General features: G+C 44.9%; 1 protein-coding gene across 2 annotated transcripts; it reads left to right on the forward strand.

Annotated features, from left to right (window-relative positions):
• Positions 1 to 6,842: 6,842 nt before the first annotated feature.
• On the forward strand, positions 6,843 to 11,184 carry c26h7orf25 (chromosome 26 C7orf25 homolog). 2 transcript variants are annotated; one of them, XM_055882322.1, is made up of 3 exons: positions 6,843 to 7,021; positions 9,366 to 9,603; positions 9,859 to 11,184. In XM_055882322.1, exons 1-3 carry the CDS (start codon positions 6,858 to 6,860, stop codon positions 10,963 to 10,965), a joined length of 1,509 nt encoding a protein of 502 aa, XP_055738297.1. In that variant the 5' UTR covers positions 6,843 to 6,857; the 3' UTR covers positions 10,966 to 11,184. The 2 variants fall into 2 exon arrangements, with proteins under 2 accessions (XP_055738297.1, XP_055738298.1); XM_055882323.1 differs by having other exon boundaries at positions 6,894 to 6,983.
• Positions 11,185 to 15,956: the final 4,772 nt, after the last annotated feature.

The raw sequence follows: 15,956 nt of genomic DNA on the forward strand, positions 1-15,956 counted from the left end.
GCATCAAACATAATTGTGTAGTTATTGAGGTTCGCCAGCCAGCTATTTTCGCCCTAACGTAACGCAACGTAGCCAACACTGCTAGCTAGCCAGCTTGCCACCGAATAGCAGCATTGTAGAAACGAGTGCATTACAACGGAACGACTTGATCAGTGTAGTGTTGGCTGACTACACAGTTGTCTTTGCTATCTTTGATTTGTATTTGTTCGATCTTAGCTAGCTACTTAGCTGGCTCCATAGCCGTCTTTGTATCGGTGATAATTGTGTAGTTATCAAGGTTCGCTGAGGTTCGCTAGCCAGGTATTCTCGCCCTAACGTAACGTAACGTAACGTAGTCAACCCTGCTAACTAGCCAGCTAGCCACCGATTAGCAGCACGGTAGAAACGATTACATTACAACGGAACGACTTGACTTGTGTAGTGTTAGCTAGCTACATAGTTTTCTTTGCTATCTTTTTATCTAAGATAATTGTGTAGCTTTGAGTAATTATCGGTTAGCTAGCCAGCTATTTTTCGCCTGCCGCGCTGCCGTCCTCCTACCTAGCCAACACTGCTAGCTAGCCAACTTCTACCGAATAGCAGCACTGTAGAAACTTACATTACAACGGGACGACTTGATTAGCGTAGTGTTAGCTAGTTGTCTTTGCTGTCCTTGTATCCATGATAATTGTGTAGTTTGGAGAAATTTAGTGAAATTGTCGAGGTTACCTAGCCAGCTTCACTTTCAACAACGTAGCCACTGCTAGCCAGGCTACTTCACCAGCCAGCAGTACTATATCATTTTAGTCAATAAGATCTTGTATTTTATTTTTATTTTTTTGCAACGTAAGCTTAACTTTCTGAACATTCGAGACGTGTAGCCCACTTGTCATTCTAATCTCCATTGCATTAGCGTAGCCTCTTCTGTAGCCTGTCAACCATGTGTCTGTCTATCCCTGTTCTCTCCTCTCTGCACAGACCATACAAACGCTTCACACCGCGTGGCCGCGCCCACCCTAACCTGGTGGTCCCAGCCCGCACGACCCACGTGGAGTTCCAGGTCTCCGGTGGCCTCTGGAACTGCCGATCTGCGGCCAACAAGGCAGAGCTCATCTCAGCCTATGCGTCCCTCCAGTCCCTCGACTTCCTGGCACTGACGGAAACATGGCTCACCACAGATAACACTGCTACTCCTACTGCTCTCTCTTCGTCTGCCCACGTGTTCTCGCACACCCCGAGACCTTCTGGTCAGCGGGGTGGTGGCACCGGGATCCTCATCTCTCCCAAGTGGTCATTCTCTCTTTCTCCCCTTACCCATCTGTCTATCGCCTCCTTTGAATTCCATGCTGTCACAGTTACCAGCCCTTTCAAGCTTAACATCCTTATCATTTATCGCCCTCCAGGTTCCCTTGGAGAGTTCATCAATGAGCTTGATGCCTTGATAAGCTCCTTTCCTGAGGACGGCTCACCTCTCACAGTTCTGGGTGACTTTAACCTCCCCATGTCTACCTTTGACTCATTCCTCTCTGCCTCCTTCTTCCCACTCCTCTCCTCTTTTGACCTCACCCTCTCACCTTCCCCCCCTACTCACAAGGCTGGCAATACGCTTGACCTCATCTTTACTAGATGCTGTTCTTCCACTAACCTCATTGCAACTCCCCTCCAAGTCTCCGACCACTACCTTGTATCCTTTTCCCTCTCGCTCTCATCCAACACTTCCCACACTGCCCCTACTCGGATGGTATCGCGCCGTCCCAACCTCCGCTCTCTCTCCCCCGCTACTCTCTCCTCTTCCATCCTATCATCTCTTCCCTCTGCCCAAACCTTCTCCAACCTATCTCCTGATTCTGCCTCCTCAACCCTCCTCTCCTCCCTTTCTGCATCCTTTGACTCTCTATGTCCCCTATCCTCCAGGCCGGCTCGGTCCTCCCCTCCCGCTCCGTGGCTCGACGACTCATTGCGAGCTCACAGAACAGGGCTCCGGGCAGCCGAGCGGAAATGGAGGAAAACTCGCCTCCCTGCGGACCTGGCATCCTTTCACTCCCTCCTCTCTACATTTTCCTCTTCTGTCTCTGCTGCTAAAGCCACTTTCTACCACTCTAAATTCCAAGCATCTGCCTCTAACCCTAGGAAGCTCTTTGCCACCTTCTCCTCCCTCCTGAATCCTCCTCCCCCTCCCCCCCCCCTCCTCCCTCTCTGCAGACGACTTCGTCAACCATTTTGAAAAGAAGGTCGACGACATCCGATCCTCGTTTGCTAAGTCAAACGACACCGCTGGTTCTGCTCACACTGCCCAACCCTGTGCTTTGACCTCTTTCTCCCCTCTCTCTCCAGATGAAATCTCGCGTCTTGTGACGGCCGGCCGCCCAACAACCTGCCCGCTTGACCCTATCCCCTCCTCTCTCCTCCAGACCATTTCCGGAGACCTTCTACCTTACCTCACCTCGCTCATCAACTCATCCTTGACCGCTGGCTACGTCCCTACCGTCTTCAAGAGAGCGAGAGTTGCACCCCTTCTGAAAAAACCTACACTCGATCCCTCCGATGTCAACAACTACAGACCAGTATCCCTTCTTTCTTTTCTCTCCAAAACTCTTGAACGTGCCGTCCTTGGCCAGCTCTCCTGCTATCTCTCTCAGAATGACCTTCTTGATCCAAATCAGTCAGGTTTCAAGACTAGTCACTCAACTGAGACTGCTCTTCTCTGTATCACGGAGGCGCTCCGCACTGCTAAAGCTAACTCTCTCTCCTCTGCTCTCATCCTTCTAGACCTATCGGCTGCCTTCGATACTGTGAACCATCAGATCCTCCTCTCCACCCTCTCCGAGTTGGGCATCTCCGGCGCGGCCCACGCTTGGATTGCGTCCTACCTGACAGGTCGCTCCTACCAGGTGGCGTGGCGAGAATCTGTCTCCTCACCACGCGCTCTCACCACTGGTGTCCCCCAGGGCTCTGTTCTAGGCCCTCTCCTATTCTCGCTATACACCAAGTCACTTGGCTCTGTCATAACCTCACATGGTCTCTCCTATCATTGCTATGCAGACGACACACAATTAATCTTCTCCTTTCCCCCTTCTGATGACCAGGTGGCGAATCGCATCTCTGCATGTCTGGCAGACATATCAGTGTGGATGACGGATCACCACCTCAAGCTGAACCTCGGCAAGACGGAGCTGCTCTTCCTCCCGGGGAAGGACTGTCCGTTCCATGATCTCGCCATCACGGTTGACAACTCCATTGTGTCCTCCTCCCAGAGCGCTAAGAACCTTGGCGTGATCCTGGACAACACCCTGTCGTTCTCCACCAACATCAAGGCGGTGGCCCGTTCCTGTAGGTTCATGCTCTACAACATCCGCAGAGTACGACCCTGCCTCACACAGGAAGCGGCGCAGGTCCTAATCCAGGCACTTGTCATCTCCCGTCTGGATTACTGCAACTCGCTGTTGGCTGGGCTCCCTGCCTGTGCCATTAAACCCCTACAACTCATCCAGAACGCCGCAGCCCGGCTGGTGTTCAACCTTCCCAAGTTCTCTCACGTCACCCCGCTCCTCCGCTCTCTCCACTGGCTTCCAGTTGAAGCTCGCATCCGCTACAAGACCATGGTGCTTGCCTACGGAGCTGTGAGGGGAACGGCACCTCAGTACCTTCAGGCTCTGATCAGGCCCTACACCCAAACAAGGGCACTGCGTTCATCCACCTCTGGCCTGCTCGCCTCCCTACCACTGAGGAAGTACAGTTCCCGCTCAGCCCAGTCAAAACTGTTCGCTGCTCTGGCACCCCAATGGTGGAACAAACTCCCTCACGATGCCAGGACAGCGGAGTCAATCACCACCTTCCGGAGACACCTGAAACCCCACCTCTTCAAGGAATACCTAGGATAAAGCAATCCTTCTGCCCCCCCCCCCCCCCCCCCCCCTTAAAAGATCTAGATGCACTATTGTAAAGTGGCTGTTCCACTGGATGTCATAAGGTGAATGCACCAATTTGTAAGTCGCTCTGGATAAGAGCGTCTGCTAAATGACTTAAATGTAAATGTAAATGACTCTATTCACACACACACACACACACACACACACACACACACACACACACACACCACATGAATACTGACAAAACACACACACACACACACACACTAGAACCAGCTCACTTGTTTTTACTCTATAATTTGACTATTAGATGTTCAATGTTTCTTTTGAAAATAATATTTAAAAGATGCACTATGCAGAAATTGCTCTGCCATTTCCTGGTTCCTAAAATTATAAAAGTTTTGGTTAATTTCAGTTTATTTGACAAAACAAGCAAGTATAGTCTAGAGAATCATTATACCATGTAAACCGATGTGAAACATATTTTCCCATAACCAATAACATTGTATTTTCATCTGTTTGAAGCTGGTGTACAAAACCCAAAGTAAAAGATGCAAAAACTAAAGTTAAGAACTGGAAGCATAGAAATATTGTGCTTACTTGCACATACACCATAGTGCCATCTAAGCTCATCACTAAGCTAAGGACCCTGGGACTGGGCACGACAAAATGTGGAATAAGTCAAGGGGTATGAATACTTTCTGAAGGTATTGCACATATTACCTCAAATACCTCGACTAACCCGTACCCCTGCACATTGACTCGGTACCGGTACCCCTTGTATATAGCCTTGTGGTTGTCATTGTATTACTATTTTCGCTTTAGTTTATTAAGCAAATGTTTCTTACTTTATGTATATTTTGGATTGTTGGTTAAGGGCTCATAAGTAAGCATTTCACGGTAAGGTCTACCTACACCTGTTGTATTTCAGCGCATGTGACAAATACAATTTTATATGATTTGAATCACATTAAATAAATAATCTTCAGAAATGACTTTGTCAAAGCAACAAAATAACTGGGGCTTTATAATGATAGTGAAACTTGGAGAAATGTTGGGATTAATTGGGTTAAAATCCTCCTAGAAGTGACAATGGGTTGAGTTTTGGCACTTTAGCAGGCCATTATTTATAATAAAAAAATCGCCACTTCATTTAATAACAGGCTTTTAAAATTCAATACCGGTTCATAATTTCTACTTAAAATATCAAAGGGATGCAAAAGGCACTCTTTTCGTGGAATGAACCATTGTATTGTATTGTATTACACGCTATAAACATTTTCTACAGATCCCTTGGCCAAAATGTGTTTAATTTGTTAGTTATATTCATAAGAAAAATGAAATGTAATTATTCTTTTTGTACGTTTTATTGAGATCTGTTCATGGATCCCTGCATACCTCCGCTGCCGACTTTGAGCACCACTGGCTTAGCTCACAGTTGAGCAAACCAAACCGTCAGTCCTAGCTTGCTGTTATGAAAAACAAATGTAAAAAATGCCAATAATGTTTTGAATTTGACTTTTGCATTCAAAAACAGCTTGAGCATAAAACATGTAAAAATTAATTTCGTAGCCATTGAATTATACTGTGTATTATAAATTAAAGGGATATAATACACACTCTAGAATGCCCTACAAGCCAATCAGAAATGACTATTCAACAATACCATGGTATAAGTCGTGATCAATCTTCTCCATAGAGCTCGCCAGTTTGTAGATTTACCTCTGGGTTCGTTCAGCCATTCCTATGGGCAAAATGAATGGTGAAAGAATAGGGTATTGGAACTAACGCCGAAAATAAGGCCTATACGTTTTGTTCTGTGAGATAATATCAGTCAGTTAACATGACCCTTTATGAATCATTAAGCCTTCATGTGTTGTTTAAATTCAATATACTGAACAAAAATATAAACACAACATGCAACAATTTCATCAATTTTACAGTTCATATAGAGCAATCAGTCAATTGAAATAAATAAATTAGGCCCTAATTAATGGATTTCACATGACTGTGCATGGGTGCAGCCATGGGTGGGAGGCCCACCCACTGGGGAGCCAGGCCCAGCCAATCAGAATGAGTTTTTCCCCCAAAAAGGGGCTTTATTATAGACAGAAATACTCCTCAGTTTCATCAGCTGTCCGGGTTGCTGGTCTCAGACGATCCCGCAGGTGAAGAAGCCGGTTGTGGACGTCCTGGGCTGGCGTGGTTACACGTGGTTGTGAGGCCGGTTGGACGGACTGCCAAATTCTCTAAAACAATGTTGGAGGCTTATGGGAAAATGAACTTTCAATTTCTGCACATTTTAGAGTGGCCTTTTAGTGTCCCCAGCACAAGGTGCACCTGTGTAATGATCATGCTTTTTAATCAGCTTCTTGATATGCTACACCTGTCAAGTGGAAGGATTATCTTGACAAAGGAGAATGCTCACTGAAGGGGATGTAATTAAATATGTGCTCAACATTTGAGAAGAAAAAAACTTTTTGTGTGGATAGAATGTTTTGGGGGTCTTTTATTTCAGCTCATGAAACATGGGAGCAAAACGTTACATGTTGCGTTTATATTTTTGTTCATAAATGCTTCCAAATTCCAAGTTCCCCCCCAAAAAGTGATGTTAGCTGATGAAGGTTATGTCATAGTCCTAAAATCTTGTATGTTTTGTTCTAAGTCTGTTTACCGCAAACCTTATTTTCGGGGTTTATCCAAAAACACTACAAAAACTAAATTCGTTTCTCCATAGGGTTTGTTCAACGAACCATGGCACAGTTAGTGCCTACAAAAAGACGACATTACTGTTACTCTCAATTGTGATCATGGCTATAAGGGAACCAGTTGTCTGCTGTGTGTTGAATGTGCAGTTGAGATTATTTTAAATTTTCAAAGAGAGGCTGAATTTTCGGTGCAATTAGGACATACATTGATGAAAAGGCGTTCACTTGTGATTTGTAGATTGAAATAAAGTAAGCCTATTTAAAATGGTGTGAGAGTAGGCCTACTTCAACTCCAAGGTAGATGGCGACAGAGGTATTTTCTCTGTTTCACAACATTCTACTTGATGAGAGCCAAGCGCGACCACCGACCAGACAGCTGAGAGAGGCGAACAAGCACTGTCACCGGGCCAGTGGTACACGTATCAAGGTAGCTGCAACGCAGCATAGTAATTTACCGGCTTTTTCGTAAGTGTTTTTGAATACTTATGATACATTCTCATACTGTGCGGTGTTTCGTTTTGTTAAAAGTAAAACCCAAACAATCTCAACTTGACAGGCGCAAAAACAGTCGGTAGCAAGCAAACTTTAGCTAGCTAGCTGCGCGTTAGCTAGCTGGTTAATGTTGCTAATGAACCCATATGCTAGCTAACGACAACCACTAGTAAACGGGAAAAACGAACGAGATACTAGTTGTTGCATGTTGTAAGGGCGTTTTTTTGATAACACACAGCTGACTGTAATAACGAGCTTCTAACTCAACGGATGTTAATTTGTTACAAAGTTAGCTGTGTCACAGGCGGTGCATCAGGGAAAACATTCCGTATAACACTAGGAACAATGAACTCTACTAGCAACTGGTGCTGTAGTACTGAAACGGCAGTGCTTTCAGAGAGTATTGACACCCTTTTACCCACATTTTGTTGTGTTACAGCCTGAATTTGAAAATGTTTTAAATTAATATTTTTTTGTTGTCACTGCCTACACAGAACCCTATAATGTCAAAGTGGAATTATGTTTTTCGAATTGTAAGTATTCAACCCCATTTGTAACGGCAAAAATAAATCAGTTCTGGAGTGTAAAAAAAAGTGCATAAGTCATAAGTTGCATGGACTGTGTGCAATAAGAGTCTAACATGATTTTTGAATGACTACCTCCTCTCTGTACCCAACACATACAGATAATTGTAAGGTACCTCAGTCACGCAGTGAATGTAATACTCAGATTCAACCACAAAGACCAGGGAGGTTTTCCAATGCTTCGGTAGATGGGTAAATATAAAAAGCAGCCATTGAATATCCCTTTGAGCAGTTAATTACACTTTGTAGTGACTGGGTGTCGAGATACACCATCCACAAAGACACAGGCATCCTTTCTAACTCCGTTGCCGGAGAGGAATGATTTTACCATGAGGCCAATAGTGACTTTAAAACAGTTAGAGTTTAATTGCTGTGATAGGAGAAAAGTGAGGATGAATCAACATTGTAGTTACTCCACAATGCTAAACTAAATGACAAATATTCCAAAAACATGTATCCTGTTTGCAACAAGGCACTAAAGTAATACTGCAAAAAAATGTGGCAAAGCAATGAACTTTTTGTCCTGAATACAAAGTGTTATGTTTGGGGCAAATACAACACATTACGGAGTACCACTCTCCATATTTTTCAAGCATAGTGGTGGCTGCATCATGTTATGGGTATGCTTGTAATTATTAAGGACTGGAGTTTTTCAGGATAAAAAAAGAAACAGAAGGGGGCTAGGCACAGGCAAATTCCTAGAGGAAAACCTGGTTCATTCTGCTTTCCACCAGACACTGGGAGATGAATTCCCCTTTTAGCTGTACAATAACCTAAAACAAGTCCATATCTTCACTGGAGTTGCTTACTAAGAAGACAGTGAAAGTTCCAGAGTGACTGAGTTAGTTTTGACTTAAATATACTTTTTAAAAAATCTATGGAAAGACCTGAAAATGGTTGTCTAGCAATGATCAACAATCAATTTGACAGCTTGAAGACTTCTGAAAGAAATTATGGGCAAATGTAGCAAAATCCAGGTGTGGAAACCTCAGATTTACTCAGACTCACAGCTGTAATCACTGCCAACGGTTATTTTCTAAAGTATTGACTGAGGGGTATGAATACTTATGTAAAGGATATTTGTGTTTCTATCAATAGATTTGCAAACATTTCTAAACATGTTTGCACTTTGTCCTTGTGTGTGTGAGAAAATATCGATTTAATCCATTTTGAATTCCGGCTGTAACAACAAAATGTGGAATAAGTCACGGGATGTGAATACTTTCTGAAGGCATTTTATCTAAGACAACTGGCAATCTGCTGCTCCCTGTAAATTATTCTCTTAACTATTACAAATAATAATAATACTGTTTGGATACTGATATGTTTACTCGCCCACACCCAGTTGGAATTGCGTCTCTTGACTCGTTTACGATTTAAATTCTGAAAGTCCCACGTGATTCTAACACTCACTAGTGTCATTATGTAAATTGGGAGTTTGTTGATTGATTTGAATGTTCCATCCCTTGCTGAAACAAATTGTATATTCAGGCGCTTTGGTTAAATTGAATGTTGAGTAAGGCTAGAAGTTGTAGTTTGTGTTAATACACAAAAAAATGATTGTGTAGTTGATCGTATCATGTTTTTGAAATCCAATGGTTGTATTAGTTTTTCACATTTGCTACATTTCTAGATCAATGCAGATTCTGCATGCTTAAGAACATCAAATGATGTTATTGGTGGCGTAAACAACCACCCTAATGTGTGAGTCTATCCTTGGCCCGTCACTTCAGGAATAATGCACCAAAGATGGCCGCCACACACTCCATGCTGCAGGAGCGTATCCAGGTGGCCCAAGAGCTGCTCAAGCGTGTGGACCAGCTCTGTGCGAGGCAGGCGCGTGATGTGGAGGGCCGGGCTAAGCTCTGCAGCAAGCTGCGAGCCGAGCTCAAGTTCCTGACCAAGGTGGAGGCGGGCAAGGTGCTCATCAAGGAGTCCCACCTGCAGAGCACCAACCTCACTCACCTGAAGGTGGGTCTTGTGTATATATTGTATGTATTTCCCAATTTAATTATATGTTAAGGTTCCTTTTTAGAGAGCCCAATGGACAATTAGTCTTGCTCTGTAGCTGTCCATTGTTTTACCCATCTGACAACGAGGACCATATTGGAAATATGTTGGTTGACTTTTTGGTTTAATCCTCACTGGTTTTTACTGTGTATTGTTGTATTCACATCAACTTGTATTTGTATTGTAAATCTTTCCAATAAATCTATATGAAAACAGGCCATTGTGGAGTCGGCAGAGTCACTGGAGATGGTGGTGAGCGTGCTGCATGTGTTCGCCTACGAGGACGCCAGCGGCGCCAAGCAGACGCTGGTGGTGGATGTGGTGGCCAACGGCGGGCACACCTGGGTCAAGGCTATTGGGCGCAAGGCAGAGGCACTGCACAACATCTGGCAGGGTCGGGGCCAGTATGGCGACAAGAGTGTGGTGGAGCAGGCTGAGGACTTCCTGCAGGCCAGCCGCCAGCAGCCTGTGCAGTACAGCAACCCACACATTATCTTTGCCTTCTACAACGGCGTCTCCAGCCCAATGGCCGACCGCCTGCGAGAGATTGGCATCTCGGTGCGCGGGGACATCGTGGCGGTGAACTTGGTGATGGCGGAGGAGGAAGGAAGCGAGGAGGAAGAGGGGGAGGGAGCAAACAAGGAGGGCATGGAACACTGCTACGAAGAGGAAGAGAGAGAAGGCAAGGCTGCGGAGGAAGATGAAGACGTTGAAAACTTTGTCGAAGACGACGATGCAGGAGATGTGGAGGACACGCGAGTTGACCGCGACACCATCGTGGCCAGCCTGGCATTCCCCACCGAGGTCAAGGTGGATGTGTGCCGGCGGGCCAACCTGGACATCACCACACTAATCACGTACGTGTCGTCACTGAGCCACGGCCACTGCCGCTTGGCCTTCAAGGAGCAGGTGCTGACTGAGCAGGCAGCTCAGGAGCGCCAAGACAAGGTCCTCCCTCGCCTCCAGGAGTTCATGGCAGGCAAGGAGCTGTACGCGTGCCAGTCGGCCGTAAATGACTTCCGCGTCATCCTGGACACGCTCGGCGGCCCCGGCGAGAAGGCGCGCGCCGATGAGCTGCTGAGGCGGCTACAGGTGGTGTCCGATCAGCCGTCGGAGCGCACCCAGCGCCTCACGGCCAGCTCCAAGGTGAACCCCCGCTCGCTCATGATTTTCGGCACGGGCGACACACTACGGGCAGTCACAATGACGGCGAACAGTGGCTTTGTGAGGGCGGCGGCCAATCAGGGCGTGCGGTATAGCGTGTTCATCCACCAACCGCGCGCCTTGACGGAGGGCAAGGAGTGGAGGGCCACGCCCATATGAGAGAGGGAGAACTAACACCCACAGTGGCAGGAGGAAGAAGACTGATGATGAGCGAAGGGCTCTGACAGCGAACAGGAAGGAGACGATTGTTTGTGGAATATACCACTGAACAGACATTAATTAAAAGGGGTGTGGAATATACCACTGAACAGTAATTAAATGGGTTGGGTGCCAGAACAGAGAGCACTTCTTTTTCTTTTTAGGGGGGGGGGGGGGGGGGGGGGGGACGACACAAAATATATATCACAGCTTTTTGCGATGTGTCACTAAACCACTACTGGTTTAGTTTAGCACGCAGTTGGTACAGGAGCATTCTTTTTGCAACAACTGCAGACAGTGGTGATAGTTGTCGTGTAGCCTATACTGTATATGCAAAAAATGATTAATGATATGTCAGCGTATTGTATTTTAGGGCCATTTAAAACGGCTTTGGCCCAATGTGCTGAGGGTGAAGTATATTTGTTTTCTGTATTGCAAGTCTGAATTACATGTGAATAAAGCATCTCTAAAAAAAAATGTGTATTTAGTAGAGGTCGACCGATTTTAATCGGAATGGTCGATTTCAAGTTTTCCTAACAATCGGTAATTTTGGATGCCGATTTTGCCTTTTTTTTTTTTTTTTTTTACACCTTTAACTAGGCAAGTCAGTTAAGAACACATTCTTATTTTCAATGACGGCTTAGGAACGGTGGGTTAACTGCCTTGTTCAGGGGCAGAATGACAGATTTTTTTTACCTTGTCAGCTCAGGGATTCAATCTTGCAACCTTACGGTTAACTAGTCCAACGCTCTAACCACCTGCCTCACGAGGAGCCCGCCTGTTACGCGAATGCAGTAAGAAGCCAAGGTAAGTTGCTAGCTAGTGTTAAATTTATCTTATAAAAAACAATCAATCATAATCACTAGTTATAACTACACATGGTTGATGATATTACTAGTTTATCTAGCGTGTCCTGCGTTGCATATAATCGATGCAGTGCGCATTTGCGAAAAAGGACTGTCGTTGCTCCAACGTGTACCTAACCATAAACATCAATGCCTTTCTTAAAATCAATACACAGAAGTATATATTTTTAAACCTGCATATTTAGCTAAAAGAAATCCAGGTTAGCAGGCAATATTAACCAGGTGAAATTGTCACTTCTCTTGAGTTCATTGCACGCAGAGTCAGGGTATATGCAACAGTTTGGGCCGCCTGGCTCATTGTGAACTAATTTGCCAGAATTTTACGTAATTATGACAACATTGAAGGTTGTGCAATGTAACAGAAATATTTAGACTTATGAATGCCACCCGTTAGATAAAATACGGAACGGTTCCATTTTTCACTGAAAGAATAAACGTTTTGTTTTTGAGATTATAGTTTCTGGATTCGACCATATTAATGACCTAAGGCTCGTATTTCTGTGTGTTATGTTCTAATTAAGTCTGTGATTTGATAGAGCAGTCTGAGCGATGGTAGGCACCAGCAGGCTCGTAAGCATTCATTCAAAAAGCACTTTTGTGTGTTTTGCCAGCAGGCGCTGTTTATGACTTCAAGCCTATCACCTCCCAAGATTAGACTGGTGTAACGGCTAGCTAGTTAGCGGGGTGTGCGCTAATAGCGTTTCAAACGTCACTCGCTCTGAGACTTGGAATAGTTGTTCCCCTTGCTCTGCATGGGTAACGCTGCTTCGAGGGTGGCTTTTGTCGATGTGTTCCTGGTTCGAGCCCAGGTAGCGGCGAGGAGAGGGATGGAAGCTATACTGTTACACTGGCAATACTAAAGTCCCTATAAGAACATCCAATAGTCAAAGGTATATGAAATACAAATCGTATAGAGAGAAATAGTCCTATAACTACAACCTAAAACTTCTTACCTGGGAATACTGAAGACTCATGTTAAAAGGAACCACCAGCTTTCATATGTTCTCATGTTCTGAGCAAGGAACTTAAACGTTAGCTTTCTTACATGGCACATATTGCACTTTTACTTTCTTCTCCAACACTTTGTTTTTGCATTATTTAAACCAAATTGAACATGTTTCATTATTTATTTGAGGCTAAATTGATTTTATTGATGTATTATATTAAGTTAACATAAGTGTTCTTCAGTATTGTTGTAATTGTCATTATTACAATTTTTATTTATTTTTAAATCGGTATTGGCTTTTTTTGGTCCTCCAATAATCGGTATCGGCTTTGAAAAATCATAATCGGTCGACCTCTAGTATTTAGTTAGACATGCAATTTTATTGAATGAAGTTATTTCATTAAACATTTTGTGTGGCTCTAAACTGCTCCAACGACTATGGCGCTTCATTGTAACTATTGTAATCATGTGAGACCAGTGCAGAATTTACAGTACATTTTAATCCAATGAACCATTTCAAGGCAACGCCATCACACTATATTCTTGTGTAGGCCTACAATGTAAGATTTTATGCTTGAAAACAAACCTGTTGGATACTTAACCTCTCGTTATTATCAATCACGGCCTACTGGTTAATATGAACTCGGCAAAAATAAACTTCCTCTCACTGTCAACTGTGTTCAATTTCAGCAAACTTAACATGTGTACATGTTTGTCTGTTAAGTTCCACAGAAATTGATTGTGTCCCTAAATAAAGGGGGGGGGGGGGGGGGGGGGGGGGGGTCATAATCAAAAGTCAGTATCTGGTGTGGCAGAGAGTACTGCAATGCATCTCCTCATGGACTGGACCAGATTTGCCAGTTCTTGCTGTGAGATGTTACCCCACTCTTCCACCAAGGCACCTGCAAGTTCCTAGACATTTCTGGGAGGAATGGTCCTCACCCTCCGATCCAACAGGTCCCACATGTGCTCAATGGGATTGAGATCCGGACTCTTCTCTGGCCATAGCAGAACACTGACATTCCTGTCTTGCAGGAAATCACATACAGAACGAGCAGTATGGCTGGTGATATTGTCATGCTGGAGGGTCATGTCAGGATGAGCCTGCAGGAAGGGTACCACATGAGGGAGGAGGATGTCTTCCCTGTAATGCACAGTGTTGAGATTGCCTGCAATGACACACCGCCCCAGACTATGACAGACCCTCCACCTCCAAATCGATCCCGCTCAAGAGTACAGGCCTCAGTGTAACGCTCATTCCTTTGACGATAAACGCGAATCCGACCATCACCCCTGGTGAGACAAAACCGCGACTTGTCAGTGAAAAGAACTTTTTGCCAGTCATGTCTGGTCCAGCAACGGTGGGTTTGTGCCCATAGGCGACATTGTTGCCGGTGATGTCTGGTGAGGACCTGCCTTACAACAGGCCTACAAGCCCTCAGACCAGCCCCTATTGCGGACAGTCTGAGCACTGATGGAGGGATTGTGCTTTCCTGGTGTAACTCGGGCAGTTATTGCCATCCTGTACCTGTCCCGCATGTGTGATGTTCAGATGTACCGATCCTGTGCAGGTGTTACACGTGTTCTGCCACTGCGAGGACGATCTGCTGTCCGTCCCGTCTACCGGTCTTAGGCATCTTACAGTACGGACATTGCAATGTATTGCCCTGGCCACATCTGCAGTCCTCATGCCTCTTTGCAGCATGTCTAAGGCACAGTCATGCAGATGAGCAGGGACCCTGGGCATCTTTTTGGGGGTCTTTTTCAGAGTCAGTAGAACGGCCTCTTTAGTGTCCTAAGTTTTCATAACTATGACCTTAATTGCCTACCGTCTGTAATCTGTTAGTGTCTTAACGACCGTTCCACAGGTGCATGTTCATTGAACAAGCATGGGAAACAGTGTTTAAACCCTTTACAATGAAGATCTGAGAAGTTATTTGGATTTTTACAAATTATCTTTGAAGGTCAGAGTCCTGAAAAGGGAACGTTTTTTGCTGAGTTTGGTACCTACAGTGCAATCGGAGAGTATTCAGACTCCTTCACTTTTTCTACATTAAGTCAGCCTTATTCTGAAATTAATTCAATTATCCCCCCCCCCCCAAATCAATCTGCACACAATACCCCATAATGACAAAGTGAAAACAGGTTTTTAGACTTTTTGCAAATTAAACAGAAAAACGTCTTAAATGGTTCAGGTTTAGAACCACCAAGACTCTTCCTAGAGCTGGCAGCCAGCCAAACTGAGCAATTGGGGGAGAAGGGCCTTGGTCAGTTGGGGGGGGGTCAGGTGCTGCGGGTATGTTATTCAGCGGCAGGGACTGGAAGACTTGTCAGGATTAAGGGAAAGATGAATGGAGAAAAGTAAAGAGATCCTTGATGAAAACCTTCTCCAGAGCGCTCAGGACCTCAGACTGGGGGCGAAGGTTCACCTTCCAACAGGACAACACAGGAGTGGCTTCGGGACAAGTCTCAATGTCCTTGAGTGGCTCAGCCAGAGCCCGGACTTGTAACCAATCGAACACCTCTGGAGAGACCTGAAAATAACTGTGCAGCAACGCTCCTCATCCAACCTGACAGAGCTTGAGAGGATTTGCAGAGAAGAATGGGAGAAACTCCCCAAATACAGGTGTGCCAAGCTTGTAGCATCATACCCAAGAAGACTCGACTGTAATTGCTGCCAAAGGTGCTTCAACAAAGTACTGAGTGAAGAGTCTGAATACTTATCTAAATGTGATGTTTTTTTTTTATTTGTGTGTGGGGGGGGGGGGGGGGGGGGGCAATTTAATCCATTTTAGAACAAGGCTGTAATGTAATAAAGTGAAGGGGTCTGAATAGTTTCCGAATGCTCCTCAATCTACTTGCCTTTGAGGGGGAAATGTTTTGTCTTGTCTATATTTTTGGGGATATGTTTGGAAAGGAGGCATATTTTTCCCAGGTGGTATCTTTTAGGTCAGTTTGAAATTGCTAATATTGAAATATCGCCGCTTGTTCAGCTGAGGGGTATACTACAAAACGGGATCATTGAGTTTAGCCAGCAAACTTTCCTAAATGGTCTGTAATAACACTTTTTTTTTTTGTTAGGAAAGATGGCTTGAAAGAGGCATGGTCTAATTCACTCAACAATCAAAAACACATCTAAG

Source organism: Salvelinus fontinalis, chromosome 26, assembly GCF_029448725.1.
Source record: "Salvelinus fontinalis isolate EN_2023a chromosome 26, ASM2944872v1, whole genome shotgun sequence".
Taxonomy (NCBI): Eukaryota; Metazoa; Chordata; class Actinopteri; order Salmoniformes; family Salmonidae; genus Salvelinus; species Salvelinus fontinalis.